We start from the raw sequence: 15367 nt of genomic DNA, 5'->3' as shown, positions 1-15367 counted from the left end.
AAGAGGAAAAATGAGGCTGTTTACACGCCACCTAAGGTTTGCCCAAGTACAACCCACCCTATTAACCCCGCTCACAACACGCACACTCAACGTGCCAAGGCGGTCCAGATATGGACAAACGACCCGGGACTTGAGGTAGTAGGCCAAGATCCACGGTGGTGGACACACACACATGTGTTTGACCACTGTGCGAGGACCCGAGGCCTCGGTCCGAGGAAGTCTTGAATGGGCACACTCAATTAGACACTAGCTGCCAATCGTGAAAAAACTCGCCTCCTATTGGTTCAATGGGCAGCCCGCACGTGCACCGGCGCAGTCATAAGCGTGTAAACAGCCTGAGAAGTGCAGCAACATGGATATGGCACCAAGAAGATAGAGTTTAGACAGCAGGCATGGTCTGCTCTACCGTCCAAATGCATGCTCCTCTCCTCCCCATTGTTACGTCTTCTTTAAGTTCTCCTAGTTCCAATGGCGCCCATTTCCCTCTCCTTCATCCGTGCACTTTAACCCAATTGCCTAGCGAGCGACGGGCCATACCACGTCGATTTTTGCGCCGTGCGGCATGCCCAGTTGTAGCACAGAAAACTGATGATCTTTACCGAAGTAGGTCACTGCATTTTTTGTTGTTTTTTTGGGGGGGGAGGGGGGCGGCGGGGGACGGGGGGGGAGAGAGAGAGCGAGAGAGCGAGAGAGAGAGAGAGAGCGAGAGAGAGAAAGAGAAAGAGAGAGATTATACGCTTTTATCAATGCTCACGGAAAATCCAAGAGGATGCCAGAGAGGAGGGGGTAAGGAAGCGAGAGAGAGAGAGACAAGAGGCCAGTTTCAGTGCCCAGCTGCAAAGAATTTTGCTCACAGGCGTTCTTTTTCCTGGCTTGTTTCTTTTCCTGTTTCGTAGTATTACTGCCAGAGGTTTCATCTCCTCCGACGCAGCACATCCCCCCACCCCCCTTTTGCCTGTTCTGCTTGTCCCACGGTGGGTGCCACTTAGAGATCTCTCATGTTAGTTGGTGGAGGACAATTTTCTTGGCTTCTTGCCATAAGTTTCCTACAAGTTTCGCCTTCTCTGTCTTCTTTTCTTGCCATTATTTGGAACTTCATGCAATACTTTAAGCCTGGCCTACAATTTGGCTAAAGGTCAATTGCTTGCAATAGTGCATTCAGCATGGATTTCATGAACAAAGCGTCTCCAAAGTTCAAGAAAGATTTGCTTCATGTGTATGTCTCTCTCTCCCCCTTATGTAAATTTTGCTGATAATATAATCATGGATTTACCAAAAAAAAAAGTATGTCTCTCTCTCCCCCTCTCCATACATATAAATAGATATAAATCAACAGACATACATACATGTATGCACATGTGCAATGCATACGTACATTCATATGTATGTATGTGTGTGCTATCACCTCCCCGCCCCACATGCCCGATCAAAAGATATATGGCAAAGAGAGAGAAAGCATTGCATAAGGATATATGGCTTAGAGTTCACACTGCTAAGCTCTTAACATAGATTCAATTCCAATATCTGCTCAGAGAATACAGTGTACAGAACTGTATATATATTGCAGCAACCAAAAACTGTGAACATGTGAAGAAGATGGGCTATCCGAGTCTAGGGACCGGACTGAAAGCTATCTCAAGAAGCTTCTGGCTTTGAAGGCAGAGAACCTGGTGCCTAACGATGCCAAGCACATTTGCCTCACCGATACTTACAGGTTTTCATGCCTGGATGCTTTATCAACCATCTCTCTCAAGCGCTTGACCTTATTATTGAGTAGCATTATGCTTCTTTCTCGGCTTGGTGATGTTCTCACACACCAACTTCTATCAGTTTCTTGGAGATTGAAGCACCTATTTGAAAAGTACTACAATTTTCAGTGGAGTATAGTCTCCAACAGCTTAAGCAAGCACTCTTGCTGACCCAAATCTCCCATTTGAGGTCATGACCGACGCTTACAACATAGAATGCAGCAATATCCTGACATCTCACATCAATATTTTCAGCATCATACATGATTCATTCTCCACTAGTGCATCTTTTCCACTAGGATCTTCTTTTGAGTGGGAGGGGATTTCATGATCCATTTTGTAGTCCTTTCCTAAGACCTTATACTTGTGGATGTTTGGATGAAGGGACACTTGTGGAAGGGTATACCCTTTGGATGGGTCACTTCCCACGAGGCACAACTCTTCACAAGAGCTATAACTCTTCCTAAGAAGCATACACTTATGGAGAGGATACTTCTATTTGTAACGTTGTAATCTATCTCTCATCAAGGGTCGCACACTTCATAGGAGGTACACAGTTTTTCATGCACACACCCTTTTCTAGTCACTCACAAACTTATTTCTTTCCTTTGTTCTTTTGCTTGTTCTATAAAATATTATAAGTTGTATATTCTAATCTTTTCAAGGTATATGCTTCTTGCCGTCATGGCAGCTCCATTCCATCCCCCTACATGTGGCCATGTGGGACCATCTACACCCAGGTCCCATAAGCGTAAGCGTGTCAAGCCCTTTTGTCCTCCTCAATTGGGGGCTTCGCAATTGGGGCATTGACCCTCATATTCCAACAAGGGAGGTAGGCCACCATTCGTTTGTGATGGGGATTGGAATGTGTCTAACTAGGAATTGGTTCTTTGCCTTTTTCGTGTGGTGACCCAACCCAACTCCCTATCTCTTAGGAATCCAGCATATCCTTTGTCTTTGCTTAATCCCCCATGAGCACGGGCTGCTCTATCTTTGCATGATCAGAGTTCTCTAGCAACGTTTTGTTTGCCACATCTTGGGGGGAAAACTCACAAGGCCCTAACCTACTGATTCGGAAACATGATGGAGGACTTCAGTGATAGAGTTAACTCAAATGCAATTTCATTTCCTACTCCTAGAGCTGGTAGTGGAAGGGCCAAGGTAGGTGATGTATAGATCCTAATCGGACTAGGTGGTTGAGGCATCATGAATTTTGAAAGGTGCAGGCTGTAGATGACTTAAGAGTGGTGTGGCTCATGCTAAGAACTTAAAAGCCTAAAAGGGGACTGAGAGAGAGGGTAGACTCTTGAGAGTGAGAGGATGGGAGGATGGAGAGAGAGTTGTGAGATAGAGGCTGAGAGAGCTGAGAGGGCTGAGAGGGGATAAAGGGGATGAGAGAGGGTTGAGAAAGGAAGAAAGAAATATATTAATCTCTTCTGGAGGCCTCATGGCCTATGAGACAAAAGTACAATAAAAAATAGTACCTCATACAAGCCAACCACGGGCTGATGCAAGGGCTCGCTAGGCCCTTGCTGAGTGCTATACTAAGAAACTCAAAACTAAAAAATTATGACAGAAAGTAGGAGAAGGGATCAACTATAACCTTGGTGCCTCGACAATCTCCTCTGATGGGTTATGGGAATATTTCTATCTGCCTCTATTGGGTGGTCTTTTGTTGTGGTGGGGGGTGTGGCTTCTGTGATCTTTGTGTCCTGTGGGCCATCTCAAGATTGATACCTCAACTGTGTGGTCCCCTCTAACTAAAGCCGGCATTGATTGGACCTCAGTTGGGTGTGCTTTGTCTGTCTCTGTGGCTCTGGCTCCTATGCTCCTCGTCGCCTCTTCTTGCTGATCCAATTTGTCCTCATATCAGTTGGCTGCTCCTCCTGCACTCCATTGTGACTTGGTGCCGGCTTGGACATGTAGAAGTTTGTGACATGCCGCTATGTCTGCTTTAGCTCTGTCTCCTCCTACTGTCTGATTTGTCTCAGTATAGTCTTTCCATGTCGTCTCATCTCAATCAAGTAGTGACCCATAGAAACCTGATCATGAAAATGGATCAGCTGAGAAAGTGGTCCGAACCCATATTCCTCTTGGAAAAGAGCAATGATATTGTGCATGTACATAGAAAGTGCTCCTCTGTCTCCACCTCCTCCAGTGTGCATAGCTTGCAGATCCGCTACTCTCTAGGTGTGCTTGTGGCTTTCCTTTTTTCAATTCTTAGCTGGTGGGACGAGACCTGTAGCTTTCCTTTTCTCAATTCTCAGCTGGTGGGACGGGACCTGCAGCAGCTGTCCAATGGTAATCCTCAAGCATGTGCTATTTGTCTGTCCTCCAGGTACCAAGGTTTCCTCGAACATTCTCAGGCATTGATTGTGATAGAATTGGAGCTTGGGGGAAACTCCTGGTTTCCCCCCCAAGGCCATGAGCTATAGAGCGGGCGTAGATCCAACCAGGTGATATGGTTGATCTCATTGTGTAGAATCTGAGAGGGTAGGGCATCCAAACTATACTGAAAAGTCGGTAGTCACTCCATCTAAATATCCCGACTTTCAAGCCATCTCGATATATGTGCATACCCAGCTGTGCTAACCCAAACACCCTCTATTTGCTAGTCGTTTGAATGACTCTAGTGCCAACCGAGCGAGAGACACAGAGCCCACACAGGACACAGGGAGCGACTAGAGCATTCGAGTTCCTACCCATCTCCGCCCTCCTTAGACGAGACCGCTCGAGATGAGGCGTCACTCTTGATATAGCTCTTCGGATACAGAGGTCGATGAGACTACGCCCTCCCCACAGCGGGAGATAGCCCAAGGAACGTAGATCGAGGATATTTTTGCAGCCCACCGGAGAGCCACCACAGTGCTGGGTTTTGGATACTGAGCCCCAGCTTTCCAAGCTCCATCAGCTTCCCCCAGAAGGGTGCTGCATACATGGCTGTCCGCTGGTCGAGCTAGACCTCCATGACCTCTCGTAGGCCACACCATGTCTGCATGAATAATTATGAATACTGGTCCTGTGAAGGGGAAGCTTAGAGAGGGCTGAGAGGCGACTTAACAAATGAGAGAAGAGTGAGAGAGGGCAAGGGATGAAAGAGGGCTAAGAGGGATGAGCGAGGTGTGAGGGGGACTAAGAGCGTTGAAAGTAGTGGTGGAAATGGAATGCCAAGTAGAAAGGAATTGCGGTGGTTTCGTTCAAGTAAGGTTTCAGATAATTGTTTTTGTTTTTGGTGTACAAGAGCTACACATTTAATGATTTGAGGCATTTAAATATTGCATTGATGCTTTGAATGGCACCTTGTCGTTGTAAGGTCATGATTTGAGTCAACCATGTCTAGGCTACAACTCAAGCTAGACAAATTCAACCCGAACTGAAACAAAATTTAGGTCTAATTGTGTATTATCTAATGTGCGTGTGAGTGGTCAAGGTATTCTAGAATTTACTTGAAGATTTTTTATTCTGGAGTGTGGTTTTGTCACTTAGACAAAACCACCTCCACTCTTGTATTGCCCTATCTTATCTATTGCATGCTACATTTGCTCCTGCTTGCTCTCTTGCATCTTGCTTGCTCTATTCTTACATTTGGTATCAGAGCCACAAGTTCTTGCTCTTGCTTACTGCTCACATCCGGACCATCTCCCCCGTGGTCACATAGCCCGGAGCTCTAGTTGTCGTACCTACTCATCCATACAATCCATACGACTGTACGGAATCCCGTACTCTGCACGTACGTCGCCGTACTGCTACTGTACCACGTTGCATTTTCGTCGACGTTCGTCCGTATAGCTCACTGTGTTTCATACAATTTCTGCCGTCCTACGTCCGTACAAATATCGACGCCCGTACAACACTTGTGCAAGCAGTCTGTACTCAATATGGATTTTCGTACCTGCACCTCGCCGTGCAATGCTGTACACTGTACCAGCATCAATACCTGCTCCAGCCACCGTACATCCGCACGTGCCAGTCCTGCGCCGTATTTGTGTACAGACAATCCGTACAGGTGGTCATCCTTTTCACCGAGGTATTATTGTATGCAAACTCCACGAGCGGAAGGTGCTTTTTCCAATCTGATTTTTGGTTAGCCACGTAGCATTTCAAAAGATCTAACACTGTTGATTTTGCTACTTCACTTTGACCATCTATCTGGGGATGGACAGACGATGAAAAATTCAGATTCGTCCCCATATTATCAAATAAGGCTCTCTAGAATAGGCTAGTCATTTTGGGGTCTCGATCACTGACAATGGAGTTTGGCATACCATGGTGCCTAAAGATATGTGCCATTAAAACCTTGGCCATACAATCTGCCTTTATGGTTTTGCGTAGTGGAATGAAATGGGCATGTTTGCTGAATCTACTATCAATGATAGTCCATATCCCATCATTCGTTGACTTTTTTTTTTTTTGGAGTAGAATCATTACTAGACTTTGATCGTGGCAAATCAACGATGATATCCATTGCTATATTTTTCCATGGTGCCTAAGGCACAGGAACACGTATGCCTGGTGCCTTCCGTCTGTCATATTTGACCTTTTGACAAGTAAGGCATTCCGTAACAAACTAATGTATATCTTTACGCATACCTGGCCAATAAAAGTACCTCTCTAAAGCCCGAGTGGTAGAGTAATTTCTCTATGCGCAGCATATGGAGGTGCATGGCATTCCTCCATAATCTTTTGCCTCAAATCTCGGGTTATGCATAGGCAGTCAAGTAGCCATCCTTCATGGAATACTGACTTGAGGATTGCCCCTCTTACATTCGCCACACAATCTCTCCAAAGTCTAGATTAGTGGCGCAGTGCTCCCTCATGTCCTCAAGATCCTTGTGATAGGCAATAGTCACATTATTGACTTGGGGTCTTCGAGATAAAGCATCAGCCACTCTATTCTGAGCTCCCGGTATATGGACAATCTGAAAATGATACATTGACAGCATATTTGCCAATTTCATGTGTTTCTCTGAGAGCTTAGTCTGTGTCAAGAAGTATCTGAGACTTTGGTGGTCAGTCTTTACAGTGAAATCTGCACCCCAGAGATAGTGCTTCCATGTATTAATGGCATGAATCACAGCTAGCAATTCTTTTTCATAGATTTCCAGGTATGTCAACATCCCTGTAGTCTTTGGCTTTCATAAGCCACTACATGGCCATTCTGATGAAGTGCAGCCCCAAAACATTCTCCAGAAGCATTGTAATCCACATCAAAAGGCTTGTACAAATCGGGACTACCAGAATTGGTTTTGTAGCCAGCTTGCTTTGGAATGTATTGCATGCTATCCTTTGTGGCTTATGCCATCTAAAGGCTGCATTCTTTTTAGTCAAGTCATGAAGTGGGGCAGGTATATGAGCAAAGTGGCCGATAAACCTTTTATAGTACAAGCAAAGACTAAGAAAACTGCGTACTTCATGCACATTTTCCAACTCAGGCCATTCCCCCAGATAGTGGATCTCTTCCAGGATGAATTTACTCTTCTTGCTATTGGCATAGAGCTAATGTGATTTCACAGCTTCTGAAAGATAGTAGCAAGGTGTTCCCTGTGCTCTTCTTTGGACTTAGAAAAGGCTATGATGTCATCGAAGAAGGTACCATTGAACTGCCTATAAATATGATCCATCATTCGATTAAAGGTAGCAGGGGCATTTGTCAATCCAAAAGGCATCACCAAATATTCTTACAGCCCAAACGTGCGGAATGTTGTCTTGTGCACATCCTGCGGTTGTATTCGGACTTGATGATAACCACTTTCCATTTCAATCTTGTTGAAAACCGAGGCTCCATTGTGCTGATCCAGCACATCATCTATGCACAGAATTGGGAATCTATTCTTGTGGTCATCTTGTTTAGTGCGCGATGATCAAGGCACATATGAAATGAGCCATCTTTCTTCAGTACAAGAAGTACAAGGGAAACAAAACGGAGAGGAGCTGGGTTGAATTAAGCCTTTGGACAGCATGTCCTGTACTTGAGCCATAATCTCCTATCTCTGACCCTGTAAGGTGGTCTGTCGGATGGCTCACTGCTAGGCATCAGTTCTATACAATGGTCTTCTAGTCTCTCAGGGGGTAACTCCTCTGGCAATGCATCTGAGAAGCAATCTTTAAAAATTTTCAAGAAACTGAAAATTTTCTCTGTCAGCATCATTTAAATCAGCATGCATTTCTAGATCTCCTTCTTTAATGAAAACCATATACCTTGAAACCGCAGATTTTATTGCCTTGCCAACAGAAACATAAGATATAATGGGGATGGTCTGCCCTCTATTCCTGGCAACGATACAGTGCGCTTTACCCCTATGTACAAACTCAAGCACTCTTTCAAGAAGAGACAACTTCACTGCCTTGTGATGAAACCAAGGCATTCCCAGATATACATCATGATGCTTAAGAGGGAAAATGAAGAAGTCCTCCTGATCTACGTAACTCTATACATGGACATGAAGCTTCCCAATCAAGGGAGTAACAGGCACAGGGTCCCCATGGATTGGCATCTAGGGCCCTGCCCACCTCTTTGGTCTTTTTTCCTAGCCTCAGGGCTATGTCTTCTGATACGAAGTTATCAGTAGCCCCTGGATCAAATAGAATAAGTGCTCTTATCTTGCCCCATGAAAGCAACAACTCTCTTTCCTCTAGATTTGACACTCTTCCCAAAACATGAGGAATTCCACCCGCCACCGGCCTGGGTGGTACTTGGGACTTACTTTGCTTCTTCGAGCCTAAAGGCCTCTCAGGTCTTGGCATCACATGCCCTTCTTTGCCATACCTGAAGCATTTGCCCTCTTTTTGCACAATGGCAATCTATTCAGGCGAGAAACTGTGATTTTCCTTTATAGGCTTTTTGTGCTTGGTTTCCCTTTTCTTCTGAGGTTGCAATTCCCTCTTTTGAGCCTTGGGAAACTCTTTTTCTCAAGCTAGGAAGTTGCTGACTTCTTCTCTGCTGTCCCGGCATGTAGAGAAGGCATTGTAGTGGGATCCTGCATGTGCATCAAACTTGCCACAAAAGCTGCATGCATAATATCCTGTATGCCTTTATGATGCTGGGTATTTACAGCCTGTATCTTTGGATTAAGACCAGCCCTATACTTCCTTATCCGGGTCTTCTTCTTAAAGGGTGCAATCTGCAGATATGCATTCCAAAATTTTTGGTTATAGATCTCCACTTTGTCTCCATCATCCATATGCAAACTTTCCCAGCTAAGGAGGACATAGTCTTGAAACTGTTTAGGCATAAACTGCTTATAGAAGGCGTTTTTAAAGTCCTTCCAATTCTTTGGAGCAGAGTCATCTGTGGTCTGTGCACTCCACCATGCATTGCTGTCCCTGTCAAATCTAAGCTGACCATGCGCAGTTTGGAAGACTTAGAAAAGTTGTTTGTACCAAATTCTGCATCAAACTGCCTTATAAACTGCATAGCCTTCTCTGTATGACTGGCCATTAAAAGAAATAAATCTGACAGACTTCCCACCTTCTTTAAATTCTTTAGTCTTTGCTGTCTGAGCTGCATGCTTTCCCTTGGATGACCACTTCTTCTTAGACCTAGGCTTTGGTGACCTGGAAGAAGAAGACGATGAAGTAGAATTGGAAGAAGAGGAAGAAGAACTTGGAGATCTGTGATGATGTCTGGCCTTCTTCTTCTTGGAATGTGACCTCTCTTTAGGGTCGTCCCTTCTTCTCTTTTTTTGACTCGCATGGCAAGATTCCTTACTCTTCTTGGTTGCATCCTCTTGGGAAAGAGAAGGGGTTGAACTGCGGTTTCTTTTCCTGCCAATCTGCTTCCCGGGTTGCTCCAGAAGAAACTTTCTTTAGCTTTTCCTCTACATGTGGATTTTCCAATTTGCGAAATAAAGGATCCCTTCTTGCTTGGGCAAGCTGTTCAAACAACTCTCTGTATGGGTTTTTCTCTCGGGAATGCCCAGTCTGCTCTGGTCTGACCCGGCTAGTATGTACAACTCTTTCAGTGTCCTCAGGAAATGACATGGCATGTTTTGAAGAAGCCATCAGCAAAATTTCAGCACTTGGACTTGAGTATTCCTTTGCACACAGTGAAGTCCCTCAGCAGGAGGTGTATTGCAAAGCTGCAAGTCTGTCCAGACTTGTGGCAATAACTGGCTGTCTACTCAAGGCATAACCCTCAAACTTTGAAGGATGAGTTTGGGAATGTTCCTGGATTCATCTAGGTTAGCCATAAAATCACCCAGACTCAGCATATGGGGCCCATTATTTTTATACAGTAATCCACTCAGACCTGCTGTGTCGCCGCCTTTTTTGGCTATTGCAACTGACCTTGGAAATGCATTTGACTTCCTTTTTTTGTGTTCAAAAGCATGCACATGCACCACTCTTCATAGTCCATTAATCTCTGATGTCCTTTCTGGTTTTCTGGCAGTTAAAAACTGGCAGGTAAGGACAGCCTTTTTTTTTTTTTTTTTTTGGGACTGCAGGTCTCTAACTGGGTCTGTTTAACCGGACCTCTAGTTAACTGACAGAGGCTTGCTTAGGCAGTCTGGTTAACTGCACCTCTAACCGAGGTCAATCGGATCCCGCAACCATGGATAACCGGACAAGGGCTGGTTAGCCTAACTGGCCAGAGTCAATTTCTCAGAAGGGATGTGGCCCCCCATGGCCTGCAAGCCTGCAAATGCCAACACATTATCGAGTACCCTCCTCGTTACTGCACTGCTTTACCAGTTTTTTGCCATGGCTACAAGCTTGCAGATAGGTGCTGTATGATCTGAGGTTCGTCAATTCCTTTGTCAGGCTATCTCGTGTCAGCCACCGTACAGTTATGCTCCTAAGGCCTTCATCGCTTCAACTATCTATGCACCTTATGCTCCCATCGTCAGCACACATCTCCAATGATTGATTCACGTGCAATTGCGTATGCCTAGAACCCCTATCAGATTCGGAACGTGTGCTGAGGTATAAGGAACAAAATTGGCACCGTCACTCCTCTGCGTCCACGTAAAGTTCCAAGCGCAATCGTCAATCGAATCCCATCATCATCGTCACACTATTTTGGCATAGTAGGTGTCAAGCTTATTGCACTGTATGATGCTACACCAATCTCTGAGATTTTCTTTTGCTAGATCATCACAGCCTGAAAAGGCTATGAGCCATAGCTCTGATACCAATGTAAATGATGGAGCTGACAAGACAATTCTCTCTATGTATCGATGGAACATGCAAACGATGGAACTGACGAGACAATTCTCTCACTGAATCTCTCTCTCTCTCTCATAACTTTTTTTTGCACCAGGACTAGACACACCGTCCTTCATAACTTTTTTGAAGAAACGGTTGGCCGGACCGTTTTGAGACCGCCACCGTTATGCTCATTGTACTAGTTATCTTTAGTCTCATAGACCTTCACGGTCTCCCGAAGACTTTAATAAAATTTCTTTCTTTCTTTCTTTCTCTCTCTCTCTATATATATATATATATAAGCAAGTACACTAGGGCACAGGACAATAGTCGGGCTGGACCCAAAGAAGAAGAAGGACAAGAATTAAAGCCTAACCTTTCATCATGTAAGTGTTTTTAGATTCATGAATGCGGAAACTACTAAATTTTAAGCTTTGCAAGTGCCAATAGTTGTCTATTTTGACATATATATGCAAAGAAGATGTTTTGAGGATTAAAAAAGAAGCTTTCCCCCCTTAGACGCTTATAAACGTTTAGATTTTGTTCCAAACGTTTGAAAACATGCTTGAAATGCTGGCGTTTAAAACCACGTGGTGATGCTAGGTAGCTGATCTAGATTTTTGCTCTTTTTCTGGCTTACCTAATGCCTTTTGGAGGACTAAACCCATCTTGGAAAACTTCTTCTTCAAATCTAACTCAACGTCAGTTTTGAAAGAGTCGAAAAGATGAAACAAGTGACCTATCTCTGGCTCCTGAGGAGTCTCCTCTCCACGAGGCTTGTTCTCAGGCACATCCTCCGCTTTGCTAGGATGGCCAGCTTTTAACCTGGCCAGAAGTCTTTGTCAGCTGTGGACAGTTGAAGTTCCTCTTCGTGTTGTTTTTGATCGACTGCTATGTTCTCAGTTTAGAGTAAGCTTTCAAAAGTATACATTGGCCGCCAACTGGTATGCTTTCACATACGTTGTCAGAATACTCTCATTTAATGTTTATAAGGACATCATAACTATGATTCTCCTAGCCATTTGGATGGATCAGTTTTGTTGTTTTTTAGCTGCACCTCTTCATTTCAGGTTTTTTTTAAATTTCCAGTGTCAACTGTGAATTCCTTGGGTGTTTTTTTTCATTGTGTTGACTTTTGTTGCGCTTTGGCACCTTGCTAGCGAATCAGCTTTCTGCTCAGCAGTTCTTTGAAACCTTTTTGCGGGAACGCCAGGCCAAAAGTGATTTCGTTTCAAAAACATCTGATTTACTGTGGCGGAGGGAGGTTTTTGAGGCAGATGAAGAAAGTCTTAATGAAGTAAGGGAACGGCTTGCTGAACTCCAAAAGGTAAATATCAGCTATATTGAAAGTTCAGAAGAGAGAAATGTGTGCGTTATACATTGCAGAGCAATTCTAGCTACTTCAATCTCTGTATGGTACTAATGAAAATTCTTCTTCAAGCGACATGCTCAGATCAGAGAAGACAATAGTAGTGGTGGCCTTTTGAAGTTAAGCCAGGCAAGAAGATGGAGTGTGGGTGTGGAGGAAGCACCAACAAATGCTAAACCTCCTGCTAGTGTATGTGAAATGCTGTTCTCTCTTTTATTGAAAGTGTAACCCTTGCTGTGTAGTACCTTTTGTGAGACTCTTTTTGCAAATTCTTTCTTAGATTTACAAAAGCAAAGAGATGATCTCAACATAACTGTACTTTGTTTTTAACTTGAATGTACAACTTATGTATATATACTTTATGTTTGTTCCCTTTCTATTTCTGTTTCTCTCTCTGTTGTTCACTCAGCACAGTTGCTTGGGCATTTGCCACAAGTGCCACTCAAAGTCTCCCTTAGCTGCCATCCTCTGCTTGTATTGAAACTGTAAACATTGCTACATTGGTTTTTGTATGCTATATAACTTTTGCCATAGTAATATACTTAAAAATAGAGCAACTTTGCTTTATTTTACACCCTTGAAGCTCAGATGCTTCTCTTTGTACTGAAACCGAAATTTTCACCACTTGAAGTTTTAAAGTTAAAAGCTACATCCACAGGCCTTGACGGATCAGAATGTAGTACTGGCTCCCCATTTGATGCTGGTTCTGAAGGGAAATCTTCCTGCAGGCAATAAATGATCCATTGGCTACATCTTTTATAGCTGGAGGATCCTCAGAGCTCAGACTTTGCTTTGCATTTTACCACAGTGAATGAACAGATAAAGTTGTCTTCTATTCACATTTTTGGAAATATCGGTGGTCTTATGGAATGGAAGCCAGTAAAAAAGCATTCATGGATATGCAAGCAAGGATATGCAATGGATTCCCCTTCATGCCATCTGTCATACTCGAATTACCATTTCCCCTCAATAGCATCAGAGGGGTCTTCTTGTGTTTTGGACAATCCTTGCTCTGCCTATGACTTCCACCTTTTCGGTGCATTCTAGAGTTTCCCTACTCTCGGATAACCAGTGGATGAGATCGGTCGTATCATGCGGTTGGATCTACTCTGGCTCCATACCACACAGACTTGGGGGGATCAAGATTAGAGTGCTTTATGTGTAGATGCTTGGTATACTGTGAGATACGGGGGCTATGCCACTACCTTTTGCAAAAGGGCATGGTTTTGGACCATTGACCTAGGTGATTCAGTTCTCTTTTCAAGTGCGTGTGGGCCTGTACCTGATGGAGTTGCTGAGGAATAGAGAGACCCTACTTCTGCAGCAGATCAAATAGCAGGAGGGGACAGTGGCTCTTGAGGCAGGGATGGACCGTACACAGATGCTTGCTACAAACTTCTATGAGTTTGAGTTAGAGATGAGCCAAAGGGTAGGCAAGAGGGCAGGTGGATGAGATGAGGGCAAAGTGGATCAGTAGTAGGAGGTGGTGAGGAGAGATGGACTAGGAATTGCAAAGAGAGAGAGAGAGAGAGTGAGTGAGAGTGAGAGAGAGCAAAGCAGAGACGGACTAGAGCATGCAGGATGGAGGTTGAGTCTATCCCGACTTTACTCAGAGGTGACCACTAGACAGAAGGAGTCACGATTAACATGGCCTGATGCATACAAAGGACATGGACACCACACTCCCCACCACATCAAGAGAGGACTTAACAGTGATAGACGGTGATATTTACACATCATATTTGAGGATTTCACCACCATGATATAGTTGTGCCCACCAAGAGGGGCTCCTCGATTAGTCCCCAATTCTATATCTATATCTTCCTTTGATATGTGATAAGAAATAGTTGGGTTGATCTCCTTGTATTATGATCTCCAACATTGCCACTATCACAATAACCATGCAACCTGATATGATTTCCTTTGTATTTGACTTTAAATTGTTTTGTGCCTCTGATGTATCTCAATACTCTTTTGGCTGCATTCTAGTGTGATTGTTTTGGCTTTGACATAACTGTGCCAATGATTGACAACATAACATATATGTGGCCTTGTGATTGTTAGATAATCAAAGATTGAATAAGTTGTCTATAGTACCTTGCATTCATAGTTGGCTTTTCTTCATCTTTTGTCAACTTCATATTCTATTCCATTGGAGTTGCTACAATCATGCAATCCTACATATGAAAGTTTTTAGTAGTTGTCAACATATTTGTGTTGACTCATAATGTGCTTTCTGCATCCCTCCAAAATTCTCTGTCTAGACAATATAGTAAATGAGGCTAAGGTCTTTCATGTCAAATTCTGTAAATAGATCTTTCTTTAGCTTTCGTGGTGGACTCTTCATTTCTACCTTGTCACTATAAGATCATCTACATACCAAAAGTGTAATAATTATGTCTTCCCCTTGAACTTTGTAGTAAAGTGTACGATCAGCATTGAATTTGGTGTATCCCAGATTGGCAAATATTTGTCAATTCTGCTATACAAACTTTTGGAACTCCATAAGATTTTTTATATCACTAGCAGGTGGAATTTGTACCAACTTGATGTCAAAAATGTATCCCTGAATGAATACCTAGATGAAGAGATATACATGCATCAACCACAAGGGTGTTAGAGAAGAGAGTGTGAGAGCAAGAGAGCTGAACGTAGTGCTTGCAATAGAAGAAGTGACTGAATACAAGAAGTGGGGAAGGTTTTGTCTAAGTGACAAAACCTTATCCTTCACTAACCGTAGTTAGTGAACTAACCGTGGTTAGGGGGGAAAACCTCCAGGTAGGGAAAAGTGCCCCTAGCCTACTTATTACATTACATTGGTCACTGCTAAATTATAATAATAATTCTAACACCCCCCTGCAGTGCCAATGTCATGTACAAGGAAATAATCAATCACCAAAAGGAGATAAGTTTAGGGCACTGCGAAATGCCTCAAACTTTTCACGTGGAAGTGCTTTGGTGAAGATGTCTGCAACATTGTCATGTGTTGACACGTAGATCATACTGATCTCTCCTGCATGCAACTTCTCTCTGACATAGTGATAGTGAACCTCAATGTGTTTCGTGCGAGCATGAAACACAGGATTCTTTGCCACTGCTATAGCAC

General features: G+C 43.7%; 1 protein-coding gene across 2 annotated transcripts in view; it reads left to right on the top strand.

Moving 5' to 3' along the window:
- Positions 1-332: 332 nt before the first annotated feature.
- Positions 333-15367, top strand: part of LOC147904846 (NF-kappa-B inhibitor-like protein) — a 104016-nt gene continuing 88981 nt past the window's right edge. For both annotated transcript variants that reach the window (XM_087395836.1, XM_087395828.1), the window contains exons 1-3: positions 333-603; positions 12053-12219; positions 12346-12450. In XM_087395836.1, coding sequence (XP_087251962.1) covers positions 393-603; positions 12053-12219; positions 12346-12450 — 483 coding nt within the window. In that variant the 5' untranslated portion in view covers positions 333-392. The remainder of the gene's footprint in view (positions 604-12052; positions 12220-12345; positions 12451-15367) is intronic.

The sequence above is a fragment of the Dipteris shenzhenensis genome, chromosome 2 (genome assembly GCF_047967505.1).
Source record: "Dipteris shenzhenensis isolate YYH24624 ecotype China chromosome 2, Dip_SZ_1.0, whole genome shotgun sequence".
NCBI lineage: Eukaryota > Viridiplantae > Streptophyta > Polypodiopsida > Gleicheniales > Dipteridaceae > Dipteris > Dipteris shenzhenensis.
Note: the sequence above shows the minus strand (reverse complement) of the source record. Positions and strands in the feature narration are given on the sequence as shown.